This window comes from Clarias gariepinus, chromosome 3 (assembly GCF_024256425.1).
Source record: "Clarias gariepinus isolate MV-2021 ecotype Netherlands chromosome 3, CGAR_prim_01v2, whole genome shotgun sequence".
NCBI lineage: Eukaryota > Metazoa > Chordata > Actinopteri > Siluriformes > Clariidae > Clarias > Clarias gariepinus.
The window spans coordinates 42,073,854-42,100,656 of NC_071102.1; the positions used below are offsets into that span (position 1 = coordinate 42,073,854).

A 26,803-nucleotide genomic window follows, 5' to 3' on the forward strand; every position below is an offset into this window, starting at 1 on the left:
CCGTATTAAAGGCTTACATTTTATGGCCTGTCGTTAACCTGGAGGTCACGGTCTTCTCGAATACCTAGCCTCAGCTGGCTAATCCCACTCACCTGTGCCTTCGGGAATGTCCGGGCACCTGCGAGCTAGTAAAGGAGGTTTTTTTTGTTTTTTGTTCTGCCCGTCAAAGTGTGTTTGTCCACGATCAGGAATCTGGATTGTTTCATTCTTAAACAGCATTACATCATTGGAATAATATTTGCGAAAGCTGTAGGAACGATAACAGGTAACACATAATGTTTTTCATTAATGGAGTCCATATCAGGTGCGAAGTGTTGAGACATAAAACAAGTAAATGCTATTGTTAGAGGTATGGCGAGGAAATATACAGCATGCGTTCATAACACTTTTTTTTTTTATGTTGCCTGCTGTTTGACCTGTAAATAGTAAAATGTGCAGTGTGCTTCCTGGTTTGAGATAAATCCAGTATTTCATTGCCATGTGACAAATTGTTAGACATAACCTTGGCCACTTTATTCGAAACACCTTTATGCTCATTCAGTTATGTGATCAGCCAACTGTGTGCCAGGACTGCAGATTTGCTATTTACACAGAGTTCTAGGTAATGAGCATGAGGTAATGTTCACATTAAACATCAGGATGTGGGGAAAGTGTGATATCAGTGACTTATCAGTGCCGGTTTGAGAAACTGTTTACTTACTGAGATTTTCACCCACAAACATAAAAAAAAAGGAAAGAAAAAGTGTCATGAACGCGTGCTGTATATTTCCTCACCATACCTTTCAATGCAATTCAAAAAATGTTCATTTGTATAGCGTTTTTAACAGTTGTCATTGTCGCAAAGCAGCTTTACCCAATCAAAAGAATTATTTAAGTTTGTATGGAATGCAAGTGTGCGTGAATTAAAATGGTCAGATTGTCCCTGATGAACAAGCTGAGGGCGACAGGGGCAAGGAAAAACCCAATGAGATGGCAACAGGAAGAAACCTTGAGAGGAACCAGGCTCTACAGGGAACCCATCCTCATCTGGGTGATAACGGATAGCAGGGATTGATCTGCAGTCATACTGTGTGTTAGGCAGCTGGAGGTTCAATATAACAGATGATGCCTTTAAGTTTATATGGAGTCAATTTTGTTATTAGAGACTCAGGTAGACTGTAGGAAATTCCAGTCCTGAATTATTGTGCAACAGCTGTCACAAGTCCTCAGAGAACAGCTGTCTGCATCAGCCGAGGCCCGGACCTCTTCAGGACCTCTTTATGGGAATGGTACCTGTACCAAAACCGAGCGTTTACTTGTTTTAGGTCCCAACACTCTGATATGGACTCAATTAACAAAACAAGTTAAGATTTGGTGCAAAATAATAATAATACTAATAATAATAATAATAATAATAATAATAATAATAATAATACAGTTTGCAGGAGTCTTGCAGGTGGACATGCCTTGTTGATAAGATATGTCTAAGGAGGATGGTCTGACTAACAGTTCTGAGTTGGAATGAAACTCATAGTAACTCAAATAGCCACTCTTTGCAGCTATGGTGAATAGAAAAGCATCATATTTATGACAATTTACCATTGCCGACTGAATTTATCTAATTTATGTCATTATATGGCAGCATGGTGGCGTAGTGGTTAGCACTGCCGCTTTGCACCTCTGGTTTCCTTTCACAGTCGAAAGACATGCGGATTAGGTTAATTGGCGTTCCCAGGGTGTAGTAGGTATATGTATGAACGCGGTCCTAACCAGTGGTCGCCATTGGCCTCCACGGCATTCGTCTAGAAACTACAGAGGTAGCTAGATGAATGGATGGATCTCTATATTTATCCAAGCAATTAAGTCTCTCACTCAAGGGCCCAAAGGTGGCAGCTCGGGGTTTCCAGCGTTTAAACCTGTGATACTCACAATCCGATTTAGATGTTGCCATGATCAGCATACCTACCTTAATTTTTGGTTAAATTTTTTGTGTTCATATACTTTACATACAAGACCCAAGCTCCTTTTGGGCCAACCACAAGGGCTAACCAGATTTTCCTAAGGGTCGTCAGGAGCAATGTTTATTGCTTGGCGAGTCCACAGTACCACAAGAGAGCTTTGTGTCTTACTGTATGATTTAAACATTCCTATACATCTTTAAAGGAAAAAATGTTATATCGTTATTATTTTTATTGGATGGATAAATGACTGCTCACAAAAACAGACCTGTAGGAATAAATAGGTTTGAACTCAATGTTAAAGCTTACTGCTCTCAAACGCTCCATTTATGAAGTTTTCCAACTTGCTACAGCCGCCCAAAATCGAAGTTTGGAATTTTTTTTTTAATGGTTTGCTCTTTTGCTGTCTTTCACGTCCAGGGCGCAGGACTGGTTGGTGGGAACGATGGCAGCATGGTAATGTGTTGCCTTGATCAGAACGCTGTGGTTATGTGGAAAAGCTGTCATTAAAGCGCGGAGAGATATATATCAAAGTGTAGTAAGTGCATGTGTATACGTAATGAGAACAGGGCTGCCTTGGGCATCCAGCCAGGGACAACCACTTCGTAACTCCCTAATATACCCCAAGAACCCATACGCCATGGCTCCACTCACACACACACACGTGCACATTTCCACTATAATGAAATATCAATGGTGATTCTGTAGATTATTTGATGTAATAAGCCACACAAAGGAGTCTTTCTTTCTTGGAAAGTTTAAGTCTGCCGAAATGCCAACAGTGCCCCAAGCACGTACTCCACGTCCGAACACATGCTGCTATTCAGGACTGCGTGGTGACGTCAGAATAAACGACTGGCTAATGACGCAAAGGCCAAACGCAGTGCATGCAGAGTTTAAGGGAAAAGAAAAAACAACCCCAAGCCCATGTGTGCACACATGCGTTCTTTTCAGGTCTTAAGTCAACCAGTCTGGGTGGACTTCAATCGATATACTCTACTTGTACCTGTTTACTCTGATCTTTAAGGGCTTACTGTGTATAAGAAGAACTTTTAAGATGTCATTGTCGCAACGAGGCTTTGTTGAATCCCTTAATCAAAGACTCATTGGTGAGAGTGTGGAAGAAAAACCCTAAAGACAAATCTAGTCATCTGACTTCTCACACAGTGCAACTCGTTTCCTCCATGTGGTAGCGAAAATGATGTCACTGTTTGCATCAGTTTGAAAAAGTTCTCAGTTTTGCTGAAACATACAATATATAAGTGAGTTTTGGTTTTAAACACTGAAGATGATGATGATGATGATGATGGTAGTAATATTTTTTAAAAGAAGACTAAAACCTTTCCTATAGAAAATTAAGTTGTCCAATGGTACCTGTACCACATATATGTTCTTATTTTCTAATATAGTACATATACCACATTATGGTACATGGTTCTACCATGGTACAGACTTTGGTACAACCATGTACCATAGTGTGGTAGAACCACGTACCAGGATACTGTAAAAATAATAATAATAAATTATATAGTGTATGTTTGCAGTACCAGTCAAAAGTTTGGACACACCCTCTAATTCAGTGTTTTTTTTTTTTTTGTGATTTATTTTCTACATACTAGAAAAATACTGGAGGTTTAAAAATGATGAAATAGCACAAGGAATTGGGTAAGTATGTACAACAGTCAGTTGTTATTTAAAGACATGAAGGTCAGCTGTTCGGGAACAGTTCTTGTTTTGTCAAGTGCATTTGCAAAACCCATCAAGCACCATGATGAAACTGTCTCTCATGAAGACCTCCCCAGGAAAGCAAGACCAGAACTTCCCTTTGCATTAGACATATGCATAAGAGCCGTGATGAAGGCTTTACAGAGCATAAGTAGCAGATACATCTCAATATCAACTGTTCAAAGGAGATTTCCATATATTTTGGATAAACGCCTTCAGTGTTGCTTTACAGTGTAGAAAGACATAAAAATCAGGAAAGACCATGGGATTAGAAGGTGTGCATGTATCATAATGGTAATATTTATATAGGCATGAGCACATCGACACTCACACACAATTTAAAAATGCCAATTAGCCTAATCTGGATATCTTTGGACCATGAAAGGAAACCAGAGTACATGGAGGAAACCCATAATGCACAGGGAGAACATGCCACCTTCACACACACTGACCCAAAGGCGGGACTCAAACCCCCATAACATGAAATAAATATCATAGCGTATATTGAAACTCATAATATTACATCCAATGATATGTTACTGACTGTAGTTTACCATACCAATAGTATGACCTATACATAATATAACATATCACATGATATCTGCTGACCTTTGGTAGCCACTGTGGCACCCAATAAGTACCATGGTACTCACCAAAGTACCATGTAGCATATACATTAACATATTCATACCACGGTATTTAATGAAATTCCACAGTACCTCCCCTGGTACTCTATAAAGTCATATGGTGTCTACCATGGTAATGTTTAAAGTACCACGGTAATACTATGGCATGTTATGGTATGTACTATAGTTTATCATAGTAAAATAAAAAATGGGATAAATATGCCCAGCTTAAGAAAATCAAACACTAACACACACAAAAAGATTCAGTGGAAGAAGGGTACAAGTATAAAGTCCTAGGTTAACAATGGGACTCTGCTCAAACAGAGTAAAGATCACCGAGATATGACTCAGAACTGTGTTAGAGGTCTATGAACAAAACTGTCAAGGATAAACAACAACAAGAGTTTGACATTTCCAGAATGGCACAGTAGCAGGTAGTGTTGGTGTCCCAGAGCTCCAGGGTTATTGTGCATGGGATCTTCAGGTCTGGTTAGTGTCTATTTAGAGTTTTTTTTCCCTTTTTGAGTGTGAGTTTCCTTCCATAAATCAGGATCAAGGGGTTACTAAAGCTGAATGAATGAGTGATTGAGAAACATGCTTTTATAGGAAAATAATCAATAGCAGTCCATAATTAGGGAGGTGCAATGGAGCCAACTTATAGTTAAAGTTGTGGAACGTCTACAAAACAAGTCAGTTCCTGTTAGGTTGTAGGAGCTGTACACTGCTGTTCCATCAGCAACCCATCTTTTTTTTTCCCCTCTACTATAAAAAATTCACAAGCAAGAAACCACCAACCCCTCCTTCCTGAACACTCGTAGGAAAACCTGAAGTTACGGATTTACCTTTGGTACTGGTGGCTCCTTCTGTAAATGTTAAATAAACACCTCCTTACAGAAATGTTAGAATTTAACTGAACAGTGCACAAAAGTATACGACATGCAATTGATTTGAAACACTATACAGTGTATCATTTGTTAGCCATTCTTATGACCCATAATGCATAACATTATACGTGATTGTGCAGCTTTGATTTCTTTTCCGTCATTCACACTTTTTGTTTCCCCCTCGATATTCTTTCTACCTCTCTTTCTTTCTCATTCTCGCTCTCAGATGCCTGGTTAGCCTCAGCACTAAGCCGCTCCACGTCTGGCTCTCGGCCAGTTAAAAATAGACAGCTTCGGATGAGACACAGGCACTACACACCTACTGTTTTGGAGACGAGTTCAGTTTGGGTTTATACACAAGAGCTCCTATTTGATGTCCCGTAACCTCATAGCTATAAAAACCAGACGAGGCGAGCCCAGTTTAGCCCGAACCGTGAAAAGGACCTTTGAGGAACGTTTTTCTGTCTCTCAGAAAATGAAACCTTTGACCTTTTAGCTTTCTGTCTATAAAAAGTCCACGTGAAAAACCTGAATTGATAGTTCCTTTTAGCCTGGGCAAACCGAAGCCTAGATTTATTTTAAGTCATGGTTCCATTAGTTTGTGGGAAGAATTTTGCACCACAGTGATAATCGCTAACCATTTATCCCCAAAAGAAAGCAGCTAACACTGTGTGTGTGTGTGTGTGTGTGTGTTGGGGGCGCCGGACAGGGAACTAGCTATCAGCTGTTGAAATATTAATTGCTTCTTTCCTTAGAGATTGTTGCAGGTTTAGCAAACAAATAGCAAAGTGCTGCTCAATTCGCTAGGCACGTTACATATTTTTGACTAATTAAAAAACATTTACTGACGAAAAGTTCAAACTGTCACTGCAAATTTTAGCTTAAATGATGTGTCAACTAGTGATGTGTTGCTTGTGAAAGAGTCGGCTCTTAAAGACTCTCGTGATCCAGGAGTTGGTTGCTTTCGTTCTTCCTTTTTTTAGTATCATTAGTCACTTATGCATTTACTCACTCTCTCTCATCCTTTATACTGCTTTATTCTGTACAGGGATGTGGGAGAGACCTTGAGCCTAGCCCAAGGGACTCTGGGCACAAGGCGGGATACACCCTGGACAAGTTACCTGTCCATCAAAGGGCATAAGCACTCCTACACTCACTTAAACATTTTAGTCAATTAGCCTAATCTAGATGTCTTTGGACCGTGAGAGGAAACCAGGATACATGGTGGAAACCTACCAAGCACAGGGAGAACATGCACACTTCACACACACGGGACTCAAACCCTCAACTCTGGCAGTGTGAGGCCACAGTATTTAAATGGTTCCATGGAAACCTCTTTTCAACAATCTTTTTAATGTAGGCTGTTGTTGGTGAGCTGAGTCAAATGGTCTGACTCATTGGAGAAATGCGGAATTCCCATAACTTCTGGTAACTGAATTTAGTCTGAGTAAGACACATTGGGAGACCTTTAACTTTACCATTTAAATTCAGACTGAAGGTTTTTGTCTGTCTTTCCCTCACTCAAGGTTTGGAGCAAGGCCTCCACCTAGTGGACCTTTTTAGGTAAAGGTGAACTTTTTACTAGGATCAAAAGTTATAAAAGAAATCCTAACACCAGTGGTGGCTGGTAGTCGTTAAAATAGGGAAAGCATAAACTTTTGTTTTGGACTTGATTTTCAGTCTGTCCTCATATAAATGATTATCATACCACTTTTCTAAAATCAGACCAATGTGAGCAGCCATTTTGGGTCACCTACTGTATCTCTTAGGAGTCACCAAAAAAGTTTGATTCGGCACAGAATATATGGCAAGTATCTTTCCTTTTTGATATCTGAGATGATGCTGGTGAAAACAGCTGGCATCTTAACTGCCCTGGCCACATTAGTTTTTTTTTTTTTTTTGCAACTTTCTGCATGATGATGGTGCAACTTGTTTTGATGTGGCCTCACGAATGATCAATGATAAGTCATTCCATAATTTGGGGGCCGCCACAGAGAACGCTCGATCACCCCTGAGCTTGCATTTGGTCTTGGGTACCATTAGCAATCGTTTATCTGATGATCTGAGAGACCTGGTTGGGGCATAGGACTGGAGCAGATCCGAGTGGTAGGGAGGGGCAAGGCCATGTAACCATTAAAACGTGACCAAGAGAATTTTAAAATTAATTCGGTACTGTACCGGGAGCCAATGAAGAGAAGCCGGAACTGGAGAGATATGTTCTCTTTTACGCGTAGATGTTAATAGTCGAGCAGCAGAGTTTTGGATCAGCTGTAGCCGATGTAATGCTGTCTGAGAAAAGCCAAAACACAGAGCATTACAGTAATCAATGCGAGTGGGGATGAAGGTGTGGATGGCTAGTTTGAACAGCCTAAAGGACAAAACAGGTTTAAGTTTTGTCAATTGCCTTAACTGAAAGAAACTAGACCGAACCACAGCACTAATCTGTTTGTCAAATGTAAGGCCATGATCAAATATAACCCCTAAATTCGACGCTGTAGGTTTAACATACTGCTCCAAATCTCCTAAATCCAGAGGTGGAACTTTACCCCTGGCACCAGGACCAAATACCAAAACCTCCGTCTTTTTATTATTAAATTTAAAAAATTTTGGGCTAATCATGCCTTTATGTCATCTAGACATGATAACAGCGCCTTGACAGAGTAGCCTTCCTTCTGTTTTAACGGGAGATAAATTTGACTGTCATCTGCATAGCAGTGAAAGGAGATGCCATGATTTCTCAGGATATAGCCGAGCGGCAACAAATACGAGAAAAGAAGGGGTCCAAGGATAGACCCCTGCGGGACCCCATATGTAAGAGGAGCTGATGATGACTCAACATCTCCAAGGCTAACAGAAAAAGTTATATCAATAAGATAGGACCTAAACCAGTCTAGAGCTGTCCCCCTAATTCCCACCCAGTGTTCTAAGCATCACAGAAGAATGTCATGGTCTACTGTATCAAAGGCAGCTGTTAAATCAAGCAGCAGAAAAATCGCAGAGTAACCAGAATCTGTAATACGATAAATTTAACTCTACCTGATAAATTGATTGTAATCACTTAAATGTTTGGTGAAATCAAATAATAAAAAAAAACAGTAGAACAGTATAATAGTAAAAGTAACAGCGTTTCCACACACACAATGTGAAGAAAACTCAAGCGATTGGGACTAAACAGCTGTACAGCCTTAGGAAAACCACAAATAAATAAAAAAATAAAAAAGTCTTCAATTTGCTGTGGAACATAAAGAATATGGATCATTGAAAAAAGGTCATGTGGTCTGATAAGTCCAGATTTACCCTGTTCCAGAGATAAGAAAAAAGGGGGGAGGAACTGATGCACCTGCCATTATCCCTAGTGCCTACCATAAAAGCCTGTGGGGGCAGTGATATGGTCTGTCTAGACTGAGCAACATTATGTGCTCAAAAGATGAGGACAGCTGACTATCTGAATATATCGAATGGCTATTTGAGAAATTACACCATGCCATCTTTCTCATTTTCCAATTTTGACGCTTACTTTAAGGCTGCAGTGCTACTGGCAGAGCATCATAACAGGAAACACTTTAATCATCCTAGTGCATGATGTGGGGAAGTCACACAAGAAAAGCAGCAGGCCCAGACAGCATCACAATTCAGGTCCTAAGACCCTGCCCTAACCAGCAAGCACCAGACATCAAGGAGATATTCAACATCTCTCTGTCAGTGGATCCCCAATTTTGTAATTGACGAACCACAAGCAGTAAAGATGGACAGTTATTTCTCACCTTTTGTCACCCCCATTCTGCATAGAAGTCATCCAGGGTGGTGTCCTGAGCCTTTTGCTGAACTTATTGTACACCTATGACTGTGTGGCCATGTTCAACTCTACCACCATTTCCCAGTTTGCAGACGACACCTTTTTGGTTGGCCTAATATCTGATAATGATGAGAGAGAATGGAAAATGGCATTGATGGTGGACTTCAGGACGAAGCAGGAGAGACTAAAGATCACCTGTATCTTCAGCAATCAATGCTGGACCAAGGCCAGGAAGATGTAAAGGAAACCAGCTATCCAAAGAATGGATCATTTTCTGATCCCTAAATAAGAAGGAGATTTTTCCCACAAGCAATTCAGGTTCTCAATATGGACAAAAATGAGGACTTATCTCTTGCTCACCTACACACCCCATACAATCCCATTAATATACCAGTACTGAGACATATCCATAAATATGTATTTATTATATATTTTAAAAATGTAATAAATTAAACATAGGCTTGTGTTGTACATTTCTTTGTTTGCTTATGCAAGGAAACCAAAGGCTTTCCACCAGGAAATCAAACTTGGGTCTTCTGTAATACAGGAAGTGACACACCCACTGTTCTAACGGTGCAACTGGCTAGCTAGTCTAATAAGCCACAAATTTCAGAAATGAAGGTCAATAATTAAACAGTATTCCATACTTACAGTTTATTTCTACCACAGTTTCTACTGCAGCTTCCAAATAATTACAACTGATGCCAGTTTGTTTAAGTTTGCCATTTCTACGTACACCTCACCTGGACAATTCCTCACCTAACCACTAGAGGGCAGCTGTTCAAACAATCATTTTTTTGTTTCATTTTCTGTGTTGATTGTTTCAAGTGTTTCAAGCATCTTCCATAGTCTTAAAGCACTCATCTGTTTTCTTTAGTGTAACGAAGGGTATTTTCTCACATCCGTGCATGCATAGTGATGTAGACAAAAAATAGAACATGGTTAAAGATGGACATAAGCCATTGACATTGTGGGTCTGTCTATGTGCTGAAACACTATTTAATTTGTTGCATAACTGCATTCATGGGAGGAGAATCCAGAGGAAACCCACAGAGACATGGGGCAACATGTGGCAGTCTAGACAGACAGTACCACCCACACAAAACCCAAATTTGACCAATTAAGAAAAAGCTTTGGTTTTTCTTGAAAGGTAGCCAGTCACAGCTGCTTAGCTAAAAAAAGTAGCTAAAATAATACTAATTTTAAAAAAGCACTGAACGTGTAAACAAGTACTGAGGCACGTGAGTATATCCCAGTGAAGATGGAACAAGTTTCTTTTTCCGCCCTAAAAGCTATTCTGGGGAATACTAAAACATGTGTACATGGAAACAGGCCAGGCTGTTTTTTCTGGAGACCACAGCACACTTAACACCCGTGTTTTTTTCTCACATATCCAGTAGATTAAATATTTACAGTCAGGTCCATACATTTTGAAACAACAGAACATTTTTGATAGTTGGCCTCTGTACACCAGCTCATTGAGTTGAATTAAACACTCATGATGTGGGATAAGTCAATACTTTCAGCTTTTAGTTCATGGGATTTAACAAAAGTGTGGCATTAACCATTAAGGAATTTCCGGAGTTGCAGGGCCAGATGTGGCCCTATCCCTTGTTAACCTATGACTATTCAAGCAGATAAAAGGGTTTGGAGGTAGTTCTGAATGTTACATTTGCATATGCTGTTCATTTGTTCATACTCATTAGAGTGATATGAGAACATTGGAAGTAACCAATACAACAGTTTGGAAAATTCCTAAAAAGAAGAAATTAACTGGCATGCACGCCGACCACAAAAGGCCTAGGAAAATATACATTTGAGTATTTGGCAGAAGATGCCCTTATCCAAATCTTATCTTTTTTTTTTTTTTTTTTACATCTGAGCAGTTGGCCCAACCACTGCCTTAACCACTTAACCACCCCTGACCCAGAAGACCATGGAAGACAACTAAAGTAGATGGTTGGAAAATCCTGTCCATGGTGATGAACCACTGGTAATGCTCAAGAACAAAAAGACCTGAATAAGCTTTACCAGATTCCTTGGACTGATGAAGCCAAAGTCAACTTGTACCAGAATAATTGGAAGAGAAACGGATGGAGAAAGACAGCTCATGATCTAAAGCATGCCACATCATCTGTCACACATGGTGGAGGCAGTGTTATGGCATAAGTATGTGTGGCTGTCACTGGAACCGTGTCACTGCTGTTTATTGATGATCTGACTGCTGATAAAAGTAGCATGATGTTTATAGAGCTATAATCTCTGCTCAGATTCAGCCAGATGCTGCAAACCAACAGCTGGCAACTTTTAGACTTATCCTCCCCAAATAGCTTGAAACATGAAATACAATATTTTAACTGGTTATTTCTCACATTTTGTTTAAAAAATTTTCTGCTGGTGGTAAGAAAATTAATATCGTTTCATATGAAAAAAAAATAATAATAATAATGCTCAACAGGGGTTAGAGAGGTCATCAGTGTTGCTGACACCATGTGACCGTAGCGGCTATTGTTGGAGCACATTACGCTAGTTGGTTTAGACAGTGGATTTAGACAGCATAAAAACACAATGCAAAAATTAGACAAAAAAATGACATCAATATTAAAGAATTTACATCGGTACTTGGACCTACTGTAAAGACGACAGCAGTCTTTGTCAAGGAAAGAAAGACGGATCAAAATGTTCCAAGTCAGACAGGAAGCAGGTGTACACCAAGCACACCACTGAGGATGGTACATTTCATGCACAGGAAAATGCGAGCACTTAAGTGGATAAATTAGCTGCTGACACCTGCTTCCTGTCTGACTTGGGAAACTTATTTTTTTTTTCGTCCTCTCGCAGTGGGGACAGCAGCACATGAGAGTTTGTTTTCAGGATTTGGAATTGGATGAGAATACCAATAAGAAACTTCCTCCACTTTTCCTTCTCTATAGTGGAGGTTGTAACTAAGTTGATTGAACCTGACCAGGTTGTGGTTTTTTAGATTGTGCTTCAATGAGGCATGAATTTTATTTGTTCTCGTTCAGGCTGTCATTAGGGCTTATATTTATGTGGGATTCACTGAACTGCAAAACACTTAAAATAGATTTTGAAAAAAAGTTAAAATAAGACATCCTGGTGCTGTATATTATCAGTTTGTTATCTTATATAATTGTTAATTTATCAAGGCAGAGAGACAGCGCCAAGCAAGCAGGATGATGGACAGTGTGGGAGGGACAATGGACGAGGAGCGATAGAACCAGAGAAGAGGGCATGCGGACATTGTTCAAATCAAACGCATGGGCCTCACCAAATAGAGTCACCTAATGCCACCTGATGTTTGTGGTTACGTTAGTTTGTTTTACTGTGTATTAAAATCGCTGTAATTCCCGAATGGTTAATACCACAGTTTTGTGAAACTCCTAGAGTTAAAACTCAAAGTCTTGACTTCGCTCATACCTTAAGTGCTTCGTTACAAACACCCATGTGCTGATCATTCCCAAAACATATATATTTGTTCTAAAAATGATGGACTTGACGGTAAATACTTTACACAATTTATGCATTTTGTTATAAATTCAGTTATTTGCAATACAAAAAGAATATGGAAAACCTTACACACAATAGACGACAAGTCTTTGATCATTATGTTTAAAATTCGTCTCAATATGCAAACTTTGTTTTACTAGAAACCAGTTCAGTTTACCCAGAAGACATTTTCCTTTATTATAAACCCTTATTATTAGTTTTAATTAAGTTTCCTGTAAAATATGGATTGACAAAAGACAAAAGTGCAAGTAAATAAAAATAGTTTTTTCTTTTTTAAATTAAAAACTAAAGGTTACCCGCAGCTCCGCCCGCATGCACGACTCCACGCCCCAATGTTTCGTCAGCCCATAATTCTGCCTGTCGTATGCGCTGCCTACCATAAAAAACGCCTGTGACACGCTCACGGTACGAAACAAAAAGTCGATGATGACGCTGCCGACTGTTACACATGGTTGGGTGCCACTACGGGCAATTTGGAAGCGCCAGTTAGCCTAATCTGCATGTTTTTGGACTGTGGGAGGATTCATTTAAATGCGAGATTTACATCAGAGGATTATATTAATAAGCTTGCTCTAATACATTATTGTTTCCATATTTTTGACTGAGCCAGGAATTTAAAAAGCAGAAGCAATTAATAAAACACAACTAAAGAGATGAAACTAAATCTAAATACTGTTTCGCTTGGACACTGTCTGTTGTTGATCTTGATGTACTAAAGTATTAGAACAAGTCTTGTACTTTGATCAGGCAATAAACTCTTCAGTAAACTCTCCCAGGCTGTAAAGAGCAGAGTGATTAAAGGTCACGCTCTGTTAAACATTAGAGCTGTGTTTACATTTTCAGGCAAATCTGTTCTTCTCCTCTGCCTCCTGATCATCTATTTGCATTTCATGTAAACCATAAACGTGCAGTATGTTAGGATTCTTACTCTCGTGTCCTGATGCACGTAGAAAGTGCGTTGATGGTCTGTATTTTTTTAAAAGCGAGATACTTCCAATACCCTGTCGCAAAGCAAAAAAAAAGCCAAATCTAGACACCACATGTGCTGCTTGATTAATTTTGTTTGGGGTAGAAATGGCAAATTTGTAGGCATTTCTTTTTTTATTCACCACAATAAATAAAACAATAAATCACAAGCAAGTGACGTATAGCATTTTGCAAATATATATAGAAAAATATGCAATATTATTATTTACTGTGAAGACATTTAGAGAAAGGCTCTTACAAAACAGCAGAAAAAAGTTAAAATGTTTAGGTTTTTAATGTTAAAATAAAAGAAACTCATAAAATACATTTAACTAGGAATTTTCAGAACTTGTCCACTTTCTTGGTTTGATGGACCATTTGGGGAGGAAAAAAAAAAGTGTGGGGACAGGATCAAAATACAATGTTATTTTATTGTTAGTGCCAAGTGGACATGGCTGAAAACCTTGCAAGTGGACGTAATCAGCAAAGTAAACATTTTTAGGCTCGATTCCCGTCTCTGTTTGCATGTTCTCCCCGTGCTTGGTGGGTTTCCTCCCACAGTCCAAAGACCTGCAAATTAGACTAAATGCCGTTTCCAAATTGCCCATAGTGTGAGTGTGTGTGTGTGTGTGCCCTGCGATGGATTGGCACCCTGTCCAGGGTGTACCCCGCCTTGTGCCCTGGGATAGGCTCCAGGACCCCCCAGGACCCTGAATACAGGATAAAGCGTTACAGACAATAAGTGAGTGTAAAGGGAAAATAATTCTTTATATATTAAGGAAGCTTTATTTATATATTTCATCATATAGCCATCAATTCACATTTATTACTCCACGGCTTTAGTGTAGGATGCAATATTAATTTATCTACAGTAGTGAACTGCACTGGTCCGTGGAAGAAGTGAATTCAGCTTTCCAAAAATGGTTGCCCAAACTATGTTCAGCTCCACTTGTAGTTTTATTTATGGATAATTTATATGTAAGGAATAAAACATGACCATTTCAGACGGATGTTTATTACTGTTTAATGACAGGATGTCTAGAAGTGTTTTATTCCCCATACACCACAGCCATTTTTTTTTTATTCAAGAACAATGCTTTTATTTAGACTTTTTATTTTCTTTATACTCATATTTAATCTAAATATTTTTAAACAACTTCCTTTTTATATATATTAGAACAATACACATTAACCAGGATGAAGAGTTTACGTTAACATGTTGACTGATTACACTAATAAACCATTATTTTTGAACTTCACAAACAGTTCATACTTTAGCACATGGCTTTCGTTTCCAGAAGCCTCTGCTCTCTGTTCGCCTGCCAGGATTTTAATAAACAAATGCGGAGGAACAGAACTGGCTCTCTGGATGCCTCTTTTTGTCATCTCATTCCTCTCGCTCTCAGATGAGTAAAGACCTTATTGCTTCTGTGACCTGAACTTTTTGTCCTCTCTCCTAGACACGGCAGATAACAACAGTAAGATGATCAAACAGGAGTTCAAGCAACAACTGCGTTTGAGACACAACTGTTCAGCGACACACACACCCCCACCCCCTCCCCTCCGACCTGCTGCTCCCTTCAGGAAAACATCTTCTTCAGTTTGGAGAAAAATCCGCCCTCCTCCTTCTGCGGCTCCTCGTCGGTCCTCGGGTCGGCTCCAGATTCCTTCTCTGCATCCTGTGACCTCGCTACACAAACACGAACACTGTGCGTCTTTTTCCGTCCCACACATTCAGCATTGAGTGCAAAGTACAGTATATGTAGCTTAATGCTGATAGTTAACAGAAAGGTTCTGTTACTAGATAGCTAAGACTTGTCGAGTGTAAAAACAAAGAAGCTAAACTGTCAGCCGGTCACGTATATTTGAGCAAGAGGGAACGTTATCATTCCATATTTTGCAAAATCCTTACGGATTAGCGTGTACCTTGTGTTGACCGGGTTACTCCGTTCACGGATCCCTCTACGTCCGTCTCTTCCTCAGCGAAGCTCAGAATCAGATCCCGCTGCCTCCGGCTCAGCTTTCTACCAGGGAAAAACATAATCCATTTTATTTTTCAAGCATTCAGGAGGAAAGAAAATGAACCTTTATTTTTTAAGGGTGTCGCCTCTGTGTGCGTGTGTGTGTAGAAGTGTCTTACTTGGGCACTTTGACCTTGATGTGGACGTAGTGGTCTCCGTAGCCATACCCGTTCACGCGAGCGATGCCTTTACCACCCAGACGGATCTTTTGGTCTGTCTGAATCCCGGGAGGGATCTGGAGAAAGCGGTGTGAAAAACAAACAAACAAGCACACAGGTCAGATGATGCAATAAATAAAAAATAAAATAAAATAAAAAAAAAGGCTCAAAAAAAGTCTCATCTGCTCAGATTAAATGTGTTATTCTGCATACAATAATATCCTGCATGCTGCACCTCATTGACCAATACTACTCTAAGCTACTCAAGTATCCCTCTAGTGGCCGTGCAGGTTACTGCATACAAGCAGATCCCAGAAGTAAAACACTAGTTTACTTATTGTGCAGCAGGGAGTCAATAAAAAGGCTATTAATCTAAAAAAAAATTGATTGTTGACACATTACTCAGAACCGAAAAGGTGGTCGTTTCATTCCACGCAAACTACAAGAGTGAGTGCGTAGAGTGAGCTCGTCTCACCGCGATGTCCACCATCCCGTAAAGACCCTGAGCTCGAGCCGTTCCTCCCAGGATGGCCTGCGCTACGGAGATCATCATGTCCGAGTGGATGTCGGACCCATCACGCCGAAACATTGGACTCCTCTGGACCTGTTACACACAGTGACGGTGTTACTACTCAATAATCTTCATGCATGATGATGCAAAACATACCAGATCCTAGACAGATGTAAAAGATTACTACAGATTTAGTGATTGAGGAAGTGGGATTGAATTCATCCTGATGGTGAACTCACTCTGAATGTGATGTAGATCTGCTTATTTCCTACAGACATCCTGACCGTCTGGCCGTCCTCCACTCCTACACACACAGTTACGTTAAAACAGGTGTTTATCTAACATTTGGTTTTATTATTTTAACTAGATGATGGACAGCTGCTATAGCATAAGTGCTGTAGAGAAGTGTACATGAGATAAGGGACTCAGACCTGCGGGTACAGGAACCATGATGCTCTTTTTCTGTTTGGTTTGGCCTGTTCCTCTGCACAGCACACAAGGCGTGATGATGATGGAGCCCCGCCCACCGCAGCGCCGACACGTGGTGCGCATCATAAACGGGCCTGTGTTCACAGATTCCTACACATGCAGTATTTAGTCAGAGCAAAAAAAAAAAAAAAAATTAAGACGCTTGCACAAAGTCTCCATGGAGACGGTTGCCACGGCGCCCTCTCACCATGCCGGTGCCGTTGCAGTAGTGACAGGGTGTGACTTTGGTGCCAGGCTCGTAACCTTTACCGTCGCACCGTTGACAGTCATCCTCTATGTTCACTGTGATCTCTTTGTTCACGCCTTTGGCTGCCTGGGTGAACGTCAGCTCCATAACGTACTACACACACACACACACACACACTTTTAAATTACCATATAACAACTGTATAAATGATTATTTATCTCAGTTTATGGTACATGTCCAGAAGATTCGGATCAGTTTTAAGTAATTTGAGATGTGTTATTTCTCGCTGTCTTAAAAGTTTGAAATGTAAAATCTAAGACGTTGAACATCTCTGACCTCGAGCGGCTGCTCGAAAATGGAGCTGAAGTTCCCGAACCCTTGCGCTCCGGCAAATTCGCCGAAGATCTTCCTGAAAAGTTCCTCGGGGTCCACGGTGGTTCCGCTCCGCCAGTACTGCTGCCCCCCCCCAGCTGCGCTCGGCCCTGCCGAACCGTACGTGTCATACTGCTTTCTTTTCACTTCGTCACTCAGGACCTGCTCACACACACACACGCGATAAAGCAGCACATGTTAGTATTTTACTTAAATTAACGACCATAGACCCACATATACATTCCTTGAGTCTGACCTCGTATGCTTCTGCTAGCTTGGCGAACTTCTCTTTCGCCTGTGGGTCGTCTGGGTTTGTATCGGGATGGTATTTCTTCGCCAGCTGCAGGAAAACAAAACACCACGGCATCATGTTTGTAAATACACCATTAACACGACAAAGTGTACAGGTTTTATAAGTTTCCAGCTCCCCGTCAGTTTTGCTCTGGTTTACATTCACTACGAGAAGCACTTGGCCTTTACGCTGCTTTCTACGAAGGCTGGTAACTTGGAATTTCCGACCACCGACCAGGATTTTTTTTTTTAATAGAACGGCCTTTTTAACTTGGAATTCATTCATTCATTCATTCCGTCACAAGAAAAAAAAAAATACACTACCTTTTCACTTACAAATTAAATTGTCTTATTTTCACTTAACCCCATAAGAGACAGACATCAGACTGACCAAAGGTGGAAGATAGAACAGTTAATTAGTGGAGCTTGCGAGGCGAAGCACTACTATTGTTATCTCACAAGCTTATTATTCTTTTTTTATTTTAATTCTTAATATCTTCTCCAAAGGTATTAGAAATGTAAATAGAGGACTTCTACTTCTCCTTGGCTACTATTTGACCTATGGTATCTCTACCTTTACTGAAGTACAGGATTTGTGTACTTTGCCCACCACTGATATAGACCATACCAGTTTCAAGACAAATGCTTCTTTCACAACACTATACTGTGCTAATCACTACATTTATATTTTATATTTAGGCATTTAGCAGACGCCCTTATCCAGAGCGACCTGAGCAGTTGAGGGTTAAGTGATAAAGTGAACAGTGGATAAACGCATGTTCTGGAGCAGGAAAAACACCACAGTTTTGTGCTGAAAAGCATCGCTGACCTGATAGTACGCTTTCTTGATCTCTTTCTGCGTGGCGGTGCGTGGGATTCCCAGTGTGTTGTAGAAATCCTGCTGTTCACGACACACCGAGCTGCTATGGAAGGCGTGTGAGCTGAAAATATGGAAGCTCTTAAACCCTGAAACATACATATGAGTCAAAAATGTCAAACAGCAATAGCAGAATCTGATATTTAAATAGCACTTGCTTTTAATTTTTTTAAACCTAAACCATCTATTTTCAGAGAACTGAATTTGAATTCCCAGATCTAGATAAACCAAAGACGAGCATATTTTAAAAGACTTGCAGCTGCAGCTACACCCGTAGATTCTTCTGTTGCATCCTGACCTGGGGGTGAATACTTATTTTCATGTTAAATTTGTGTTGTTAGTTGTTCGGCAGGCAGAACGTTGGCTTAGTTGTTAGCAGCTCCTAATGTGAGCTAACTAAATTGATTGAACCTGATCAGACGTTGGGGTTGGATTCCCACCTGTGTGTGTGGAGTCCCTCTTTTTGGGAAAGAAAAGAAAAATGCACCTGGCAGGCATTTTTAAATCACCTGAAACGTCTGGGATTCGGCTTTTGCTTTCTACAGTCATCATTAATTGAACACATTTTTTTTTTGCGTTACTTTTACCTTTCCCTTTAGGTCACGCCTCGTTACACACCACCATTGGTCGGTCATGTACGTTCGCAAACATTGGGCAGTGTGTCTCGAACCATCAGCACCACGGCAACAGCCAAGAGAGAGAGCAGCAGCTTAGCTGTCCGTGTGTGGCACATGGCTCAAGAAAAGTGTAAAAGATGCCCAAACGCCAATGTAAATTCACAGATGATTGACAAAGAAAATCATGTTTTCATTTCGGTCAAGATCCGTTTGAAGCAGAATGCATGAACTGCAAAGCTCGCACATACGTGTCAGTGACGTGTCAGTGAAATAAAGCTTCTAGCGGCATAAAAGGCCACATAAGCTCTGCAAAACACAAAACTGCAGCTAAAGGAGACACGGTGAGCTCGTCAGGTAAAGTAACTATTTTGTAAGAGCAGGTAAACAGATGATGCTGTAGATCAGTGGACTCACAGTTAAGAAGGATTTCCCTGATTCAGAGACAGCGTGAAAATTTTCAAGCACTTGTACAAAGACTGAAGCAATTCAACTGAGAGATTTTTATTTGTTTGTTGTTATTCTATTGTTGAGGACCAAAAGTTGAAAAAGAAACTTTGATGTTACTTTATGTATGTAAGTTCATGGTTGTGAAAGCATTTGTCAAGTATTTACACCCAAACACAGACACACTTTATTTATTTACTGAAACATGGTCACTAATACTAACATAACATCAGGTTGATGGACCAGACTAGGACTAGGACTTGACAAGGATTAGCATTGAATTAGCAATTACATAAGTCTGTTGCATCATCCCTGCTTTTCAAAAACTTTTTTTTTTGGTAACTATATACTTAATATCTTCTCCAAATGTTTTTCTTTGCAGACATTTAACACCCTATCATACCAAAAAACTAAACAAAACAGAAATAAACCAAGTTAAAACTGCCCGAGTCCCAAATTGCTCCGATTTCAATACCTAGTGCACTAGGATAAGGTGCGGATCGACGTTACTCCCTAAGACACGAAGTGGACCTACGTAGGGACATTTCCTTCGTTTGGGATTCGGCGTGGTCCTAACGCCTTACCTGCACACCCCCTCAATGTCACATGGGTTTCCTCTCTCTTCCGACTCGTACCCAGTCCAGAAACATAATAACGACACCACGTTAAAGTCGGACCGGAGACGTTTTCATATCTACAGGAGCTTCCGGGTGTCCAGGACGTGTTAAAACGGGGTAAAGCTTTAGACACGCAGCATACAGACCGACGCACAGTGGAGGCGGCCATGTTTTTTTGTCCTTAACCATGCCGGCTCGTCACTGCGCATGCGCGAGAACGAGAGAACGTTGCTTTGGGCTGTGCTGCCACTAGATGGCGGTGTGGCGCGCAGTTTGGATTGACATGCCTTTAAAATACATGATGGGAGAATTTAACCAACAAAATATGATGGAACTACTGTATAATATTAAAATGTTTAGAAAACATTTAATGATGGGAAATACAGACATTCAGAGCACATGGTGCAATTTCTTTTTAATTAGACAATTGTTCTTAAAATAAATTTCTCATTTATTTTCATTCAACCTGATAATAATAATAATAACTAGAGAGGTACATTTCCTGAAGAAAATGTGAGTGGTGCTTGCCGTGGCGAAACTCTAACCCTCCATATCTCTACGACAATGGGATCTTGATAGCAACATGCTAATATAGCTAGCATCAAGCTAGCACCATGCTAATCAGCTAAACATCATGCTAATTACACTAGCATGATGCTAGGACCATTCTATACATGTGATTAGCGAAAAGTTAGCATAATGCTAGCGACATGCTAATAGCGTTAGCATCATGCTAGCGATGTGCTGATGAAATTAGCATAAAGCTAGAAACATGCTAATTTTGTTAGCATCATGCTAGCAAAATGCTAATCGCGTTAGCATCATGCTAACAGCATGCTAATGAGGGTGCTAGGGGGCGTGGCTCATGAGCATGATGATAAATGCAAAAGAGTGTCTCTACGACAGTCAGATCCACAGTTAAATCAATGTTAAGTCTGTAGGTGGTTAATTGCCCCCTGCGGGGGCAATTAACCACCCACCCCTCAGAAAAGTCACAGCACCCCGTTCCCGAAGATGGGCCGCACGGTTTGACACCTCACTCATGGTACTCGGTCAAAGTTGGTCTCAATGTTAAGTCTGTGGGTGGTTAATTGCCCCCTGCGGGGGCAATTAACCACCCACCCCTTCGAACAGTCAGAGCACCCTACTCCCGAATAAACCGCACAGTTTGACACCTCATTCATGGCTCTACGACGAACGGTGCGGGATTCAGTCAAAGTTGTTGTCAGTGTTAAGTCTGTGGGTGGTTAATTGCCCCCTGCGGGGGCAATTAACCACCCACCCCTTCAAACAGTCAAAGCACCCTACTCCCGAATAAGCCGCACGGGTTGACACCTCATTCATGGGTCTACGACAAACGGTGCGGCACTAGTAATTTTTTTTAATTCCCATTATAAGTCAATGGGCAAAGTCGCCAAAATCCCCATTCAAATTCTATGGGGCAACTTTGGGGACCTCTCTTGCCCCGGGGGTCGAACTTATCCCCCTGTGCGGGTTATCTTCTGGCACAGGCTGCAAACCTCTTCAAATCTGGTAAGTTTGATGTCTCTACAAAATTCACTCTCTGCGCTATAATCCGTCAAAGTTGGTCTCAATGTTAAGTCAATGGGATTTTTCGGGCGGTTAATTGCCCCCTGCGGGGGCAATTAACCGCCCACCCCTTATAAAAGTCATAGCACCCCATTCCCGTATAGGCCGCACGATTTGACACCTTACTCAGGGGTCTACGACAAACGGTGCGGGACTAGTTACGCGCCGAACTTTCATACGGAAGAAGAATAAAAATAAACTAGAGAGGTACATTTCCTGAAGAAAATGTGAGTGGTGCTTGCCGTTGCGAAACTCTGGCCCTCCATATCTCTATGACAATGGGATCTTGATAGCAATATGCTAAGATAGCTAGCATCAAGCTAGCACCATGCTAATCAGCTAAACATCATGCTAATTACACTAGCATGATGCTAGGAACATTCTATACATGTTATTAGCGAAAAGTTAGCATAATGCTAGCGACATGCTAATAGCATTAGCATCATGCTAACGATGTGCTGATGAAATTAGCATAACGCTAGCAAGATGCTAATTTTGTTAGCATCAAGCAAGCAAAATGCTAATCGGGTTAGCATCATGCTAACAGCATGCTAATGAGGGTGGTAGGGGGCGTGGCTTATGAGCATGATGATAAATTCAAAAGAGTGTCTCTACGACAGTCGGTTCCACAGTTAAATCAATTTTAAGTCTGTGGGTGGTTAATTGCCCCCTGCGGGGGCAATTAACCACCCACCCCTCAGAAAAGTCACAGCACCCTGTTCCCGAAAATGGGCCGCACAGTTTGACACCTCACTCATGGTACTCGGTCAAAGTTGGTCTCAATGTTAAGTCTGTGGGTGGTTAATTGCCCCCGGGGGGGGCAATTAACCACCCACCCCTTCAAACAGTCAGAGCACCCTACTCCCGAATAAGCCGCACGGTTTGACACCTCATTCATGGGTCTACGACGAACGGTGCGGGACTCAGTCAAATTTGTTGTCAGTGTTAAGTCTGTGGGTGGTTAATTGCCCCCTGCGGGGGCAATTAACCACCCACCCCTTTAAACAGTCAGAGCACCCTACTCCCGAATAAGCTGCACGGTTTGACACCTCATTCATGGGTCTACGACGAACGGTGCGGGACTAGTAATTTTTTAAAATTCCCATTATAAGTCAATGGGCAAAGTCGCCAAAATCCCCATTCAAATTCTATGGGGCAACTTTGGGGACCTCTCTTGCCTCGGGGGTCGAACGTATCCCCTTGTGCGGGGTATCTTCTAACACAGGCTGCAAACCTCTTCAAATATGGTAAATCTGACGTCTCTACAAAATTCACTCTCTGCGCTACAATCCGTCAAAGTTGGCCGTAATGTTAAGTCTATGGGATTTTTTGGCCGGTTAATTGCCCCCTGCGGGGGCAATTAACCGGCCACCCCTTATAAAAGTCATAGCACCCCATTCCTGTATAAGCCGCACGATTTGACACCTCTCTCATGGGTCTACGACAAACGGTGCGGGACTAGTTACGTGCCAAACTTTTGTACGGAAGAATAATAATAATAAAGAGGTACATTTCCTGAAGAAAATGTGAGTGGTGCTTGCCGTGGCGAAACTCTGGCCCTCCATATCTCTACGACAATGGGATCTTGATAGCAACATGCTAATATAGCTAGCATCGAGCTAGCACCATGCTAATCAGCTAAACATCGTGCTAAATACACTAGCATGATGCTAGGAACATTCTATACATGTTATTAGCGAAAAGTTAGCATAATGCTAGCGACATGCTAATAGCGTTAGCATCATGCTAGCGATGTGCTGATGAAATTGGCATAACGCTAGCAAGATGCTAATTTTGTTAGCATCATGCTAGCAAAATGCTAATCGCGTTAGCATCATGCTAACAGCATGCTAATGAGGGTGCTAGGGGGCGTGGCTTATGAGCATGATGATACATGCAAAAGAGTGTCTCTACGACAGTCGGTTCCACAGTTAAATCAATGTTAAGTGTGTGTGTGGTTAATTGCCCCCTGCGGGGGCAATTAACCACCCACCCCTTAGAAAAGTCACAGCACCCCGTTCCCGAAGATGGGCCGCACGGTTTGACACCTCACTCATGGGACTCAGTCAAAGTTGGTCTCAATGTTAAGTCTGTGGGTGGTTAATTGCCCCCTGCCGGGGCAATTAACCACCCACCCCTTCAAACAGTCAGAGCACCCTACTCCCGAATAAGCCGCACGGTTTGACACCTCATTCATGGGTCTACGACGAACGGTGCAAGACTCAGTCAAAGTTGTTCTCAGTGTTAAGTCTGTGGGTGGTTAATTGCCCCCTGCGGGGGCAATTAACCACCCACCCCTCAGAAAAGTCACAGCACCCTGTTCCCGAAAATGGGCCGCACAGTTTGACACCTCACTCATGGTACTCGGTCAAAGTTGGTCTCAATGTTAAGTCTGTGGGTGGTTAATTGCCCCCTGCGGGGGCAATTAACCACCCACCCCTTTAAACAGTCAGAGCACCCTACTCCCGAATAAGCTGCACGGTTTGACACCTCATTCATGGGTCTACGACGAACGGTGCAGGACTCAGTCAAAGTTGTTCTCAGTGTTAAGTCTGTAGGTGGTTAATTGCCCCCTGCGGGGGCAATTAACCACCCACCCCTTTCAACAGTGAGAGTACCCTACTCCAGAATAAGCCGCATGGTTAGACACCTCATTCATGGGTCTACGACGAACGGTGCGGGACTAGTAATTTTTTTAAATTCCCATTATAAGTCAATGGGCAAAGTCGCCAAAATCCCCATTCAAATTCTATGGGGCAACTTTGGGGACCTCTCTTGCCCCGGGGGTCGAACGTATCCCCTTGTGCGGGGTATCTTCTCACACAGGCTGCAAACCTCTTCAAATGTGGTAAATCTGACGTCTCTACAAAATTCACTCTCTGCGCTACAATCCGTCAAAGTTGGCCGTAATGTTAAGTCTATGGGATTTTTTGGCCGGTTAATTGCCCCCTGCGGGGGCAATTAACCGGCCACCCCTTATAAAAGTCATAGCACCCCATTCCCGTATAGGCCGCACGATTTGACACCTCACTCAGGGGTCTACGACAAACGGTGCGGGACTAGTTACGTGCCAAACTTTTGTACGGAAGAATAAAAATAATAATAAAAAAAACTAGAGAGGTACATTTCCTGAAGAAAATGTGAGTGGTGCTTGCCGTGGCGAAACTCTGGCCCTCCATATCTCCACGACAATGGGATCTTGATAGCAACATGCTAATATAGCTAGCATCAAGCTAGCACCATGCTAATCAGCTAAACATCGTGCTAATTACACTAGCATGATGCTAGGAACATTCTATACATGTTATTAGCGAAAAGTTAGCATAATGCTAGCGACATGCTAATAGCGTTAGCATCATGCTAGCGATGTGCTGATGAAATTAGCATAACGCTAGCAAGATGCTAATTTTGTTAGCATCATGCTAGCAAAATGCTAATCGCGTTAGCATCATGCTAACAGCATGCTAATGAGGGTGCTAGGGGGCGTGGCTTATGAGCATGATGATATATGCAAAAGAGTGTCTCTACGACAGACGGTTCCACAGTTAAATCAATGTTAAGTGTGTGTGTGGTTAATTGCCCCCTGCGGGGGCAATTAACCACCCACCCCTTAGAAAAGTCACAGCACCCCGTTCCCGAAGATGGGCCGCACGGTTTGACACCTCACTCATGGGACTCAGTCAAAGTTGGTCTCAATGTTAAGTCTGTGGGTGGTTAATTGCCCCCTGCGGGGGCAATTAACCACCCACCCCTTCAAACAGTCAAAGCACCCTACTCCCGAATAAGCCGCACGGTTTGACACCTCATTCATGGGTCTACGACGAACGGTGCAAGACTCAGTCAAAGTTGTTCTCAGTGTTAAGTCTGTGGGCGGTTAATTGCCCCCTGCGGGGGCAATTAACCACCCACCCCTCAGAAAAGTCACAGCACCCTGTTCCCGAAAATGGGCCGCACAGTTTGACACCTCACTCATGGTACTCGGTCAAAGTTGTTGTCAGTGTTAAGTCTGTGGGTGGTTAATTGCCCCCTGCGGGGGCAATTAACCACCCACCCCTTCAAACAGTCAAAGCACCCTACTCCCGAATAAGCCGCACGGGTTGACACCTCATTTATGGGTCTACGACGAACGGTGCGGCACTAGTAATTTTTTTAAATTCCCATTATAAGTCAATGGGCAAAGTCGCCAAACTCCCCATTCAAATTCTATGGGGCAACTTTGGGGACCTCTCTTGCCCCGGGGGTCGAACTTATCCCCCTGTGCGGGGTATCTTCTAACACAGGCTGCAAACCTCTTCAAATCTGGTAAGTTTGATGTCTCTACAAAATTCACTCTCTGCGCTATAATCCGTCAAAGTTGGTCTCAATGTTAAGTCAATGGGATTTTTGTGGCGGTTAATTGCCCCCTGCGGGGGCAATTAACCGCCCACCCCTTATAAAAGTCATAGCACCCCATTCCCGTATAGGCCGCACGATTTGACACCTCACTCAGGGGTCTACGACAAACGGTGCGGGACTAGTTACGCGCCAAACTTTTGTACGGAAGAATAATAATAAAAAGAATAATAAGTTTGCAAGATAACAATAGTGATGCTTTGCAAGCACCACTAACTAGAGAGGTACATTTCCTGAAGAAAATGTGAGTGGTGCTTGCCGTGGCGAAACTCTGGCCCTCCATATCTCTACGGCAATGGGATCTTGACAGCAACATGCTAATATAGCTAGCATCAAGCTAGCACCATGCTAATCAGCTAAACATCATGCTAATTACACTAGCATGATGCTAGGAACATTCTATACATGTTATTAGCGAAAAGTTAGCATAATGCTAGCGACATGCTAATAGCGTTAGCATCATGCTAGCGATGTGCTGATGAAATTAGCAAAACGCTAGCAAGATGCTAATTTTGTTAGCATCATGCTAACAGCATGCTAATGAGGGTGCTAGGGGGCGTGGCTTATGAGCATGATGATACATGCAAAAGAGTGTCTCTACGACAGTCGGTTCCACAGTTAAATCAATTTTAAGTCTGTGAGTGGTTAATTGCCCCCTGCGGGGGCAATTAACCACCCACCCCTTAGAAAAGTCACAGCACCCCGTTCCCGAAGATGGGCCGCACGGTTTGACACCTCACTCATGGGACTCAGTCAAAGTTGGTCTCAATGTTAA

At 41.8% G+C, this 26,803-nt stretch overlaps 2 protein-coding genes across 2 annotated transcripts in view; one reads left to right on the plus strand and one right to left on the minus strand.

The window, feature by feature from the left end:
• The window catches only part of LOC128518710 (sialoadhesin-like), a 1,187,000-nt gene that overhangs the window by 673,336 nt on the left and 486,861 nt on the right, over positions 1-26,803 (plus strand). The gene's annotated exons all lie outside the window — the stretch shown is intronic.
• On the minus strand, positions 14,471-20,217 carry dnaja3b (DnaJ heat shock protein family (Hsp40) member A3b). Its single transcript, XM_053491690.1, has 12 exons — positions 20,014-20,217; positions 18,321-18,457; positions 17,457-17,540; positions 17,165-17,362; positions 16,829-16,981; positions 16,584-16,731; positions 16,392-16,456; positions 16,117-16,245; positions 15,603-15,718; positions 15,389-15,486; positions 15,031-15,152; positions 14,471-14,918 (listed from the first exon to the last, which is right to left on the minus strand). The coding sequence occupies exons 1-11, from the start codon at positions 20,213-20,215 to the stop codon at positions 15,043-15,045; spliced, it is 1,440 nt and encodes a 479-aa protein (XP_053347665.1). The 5' UTR covers positions 20,216-20,217; the 3' UTR covers positions 14,471-14,918; positions 15,031-15,042.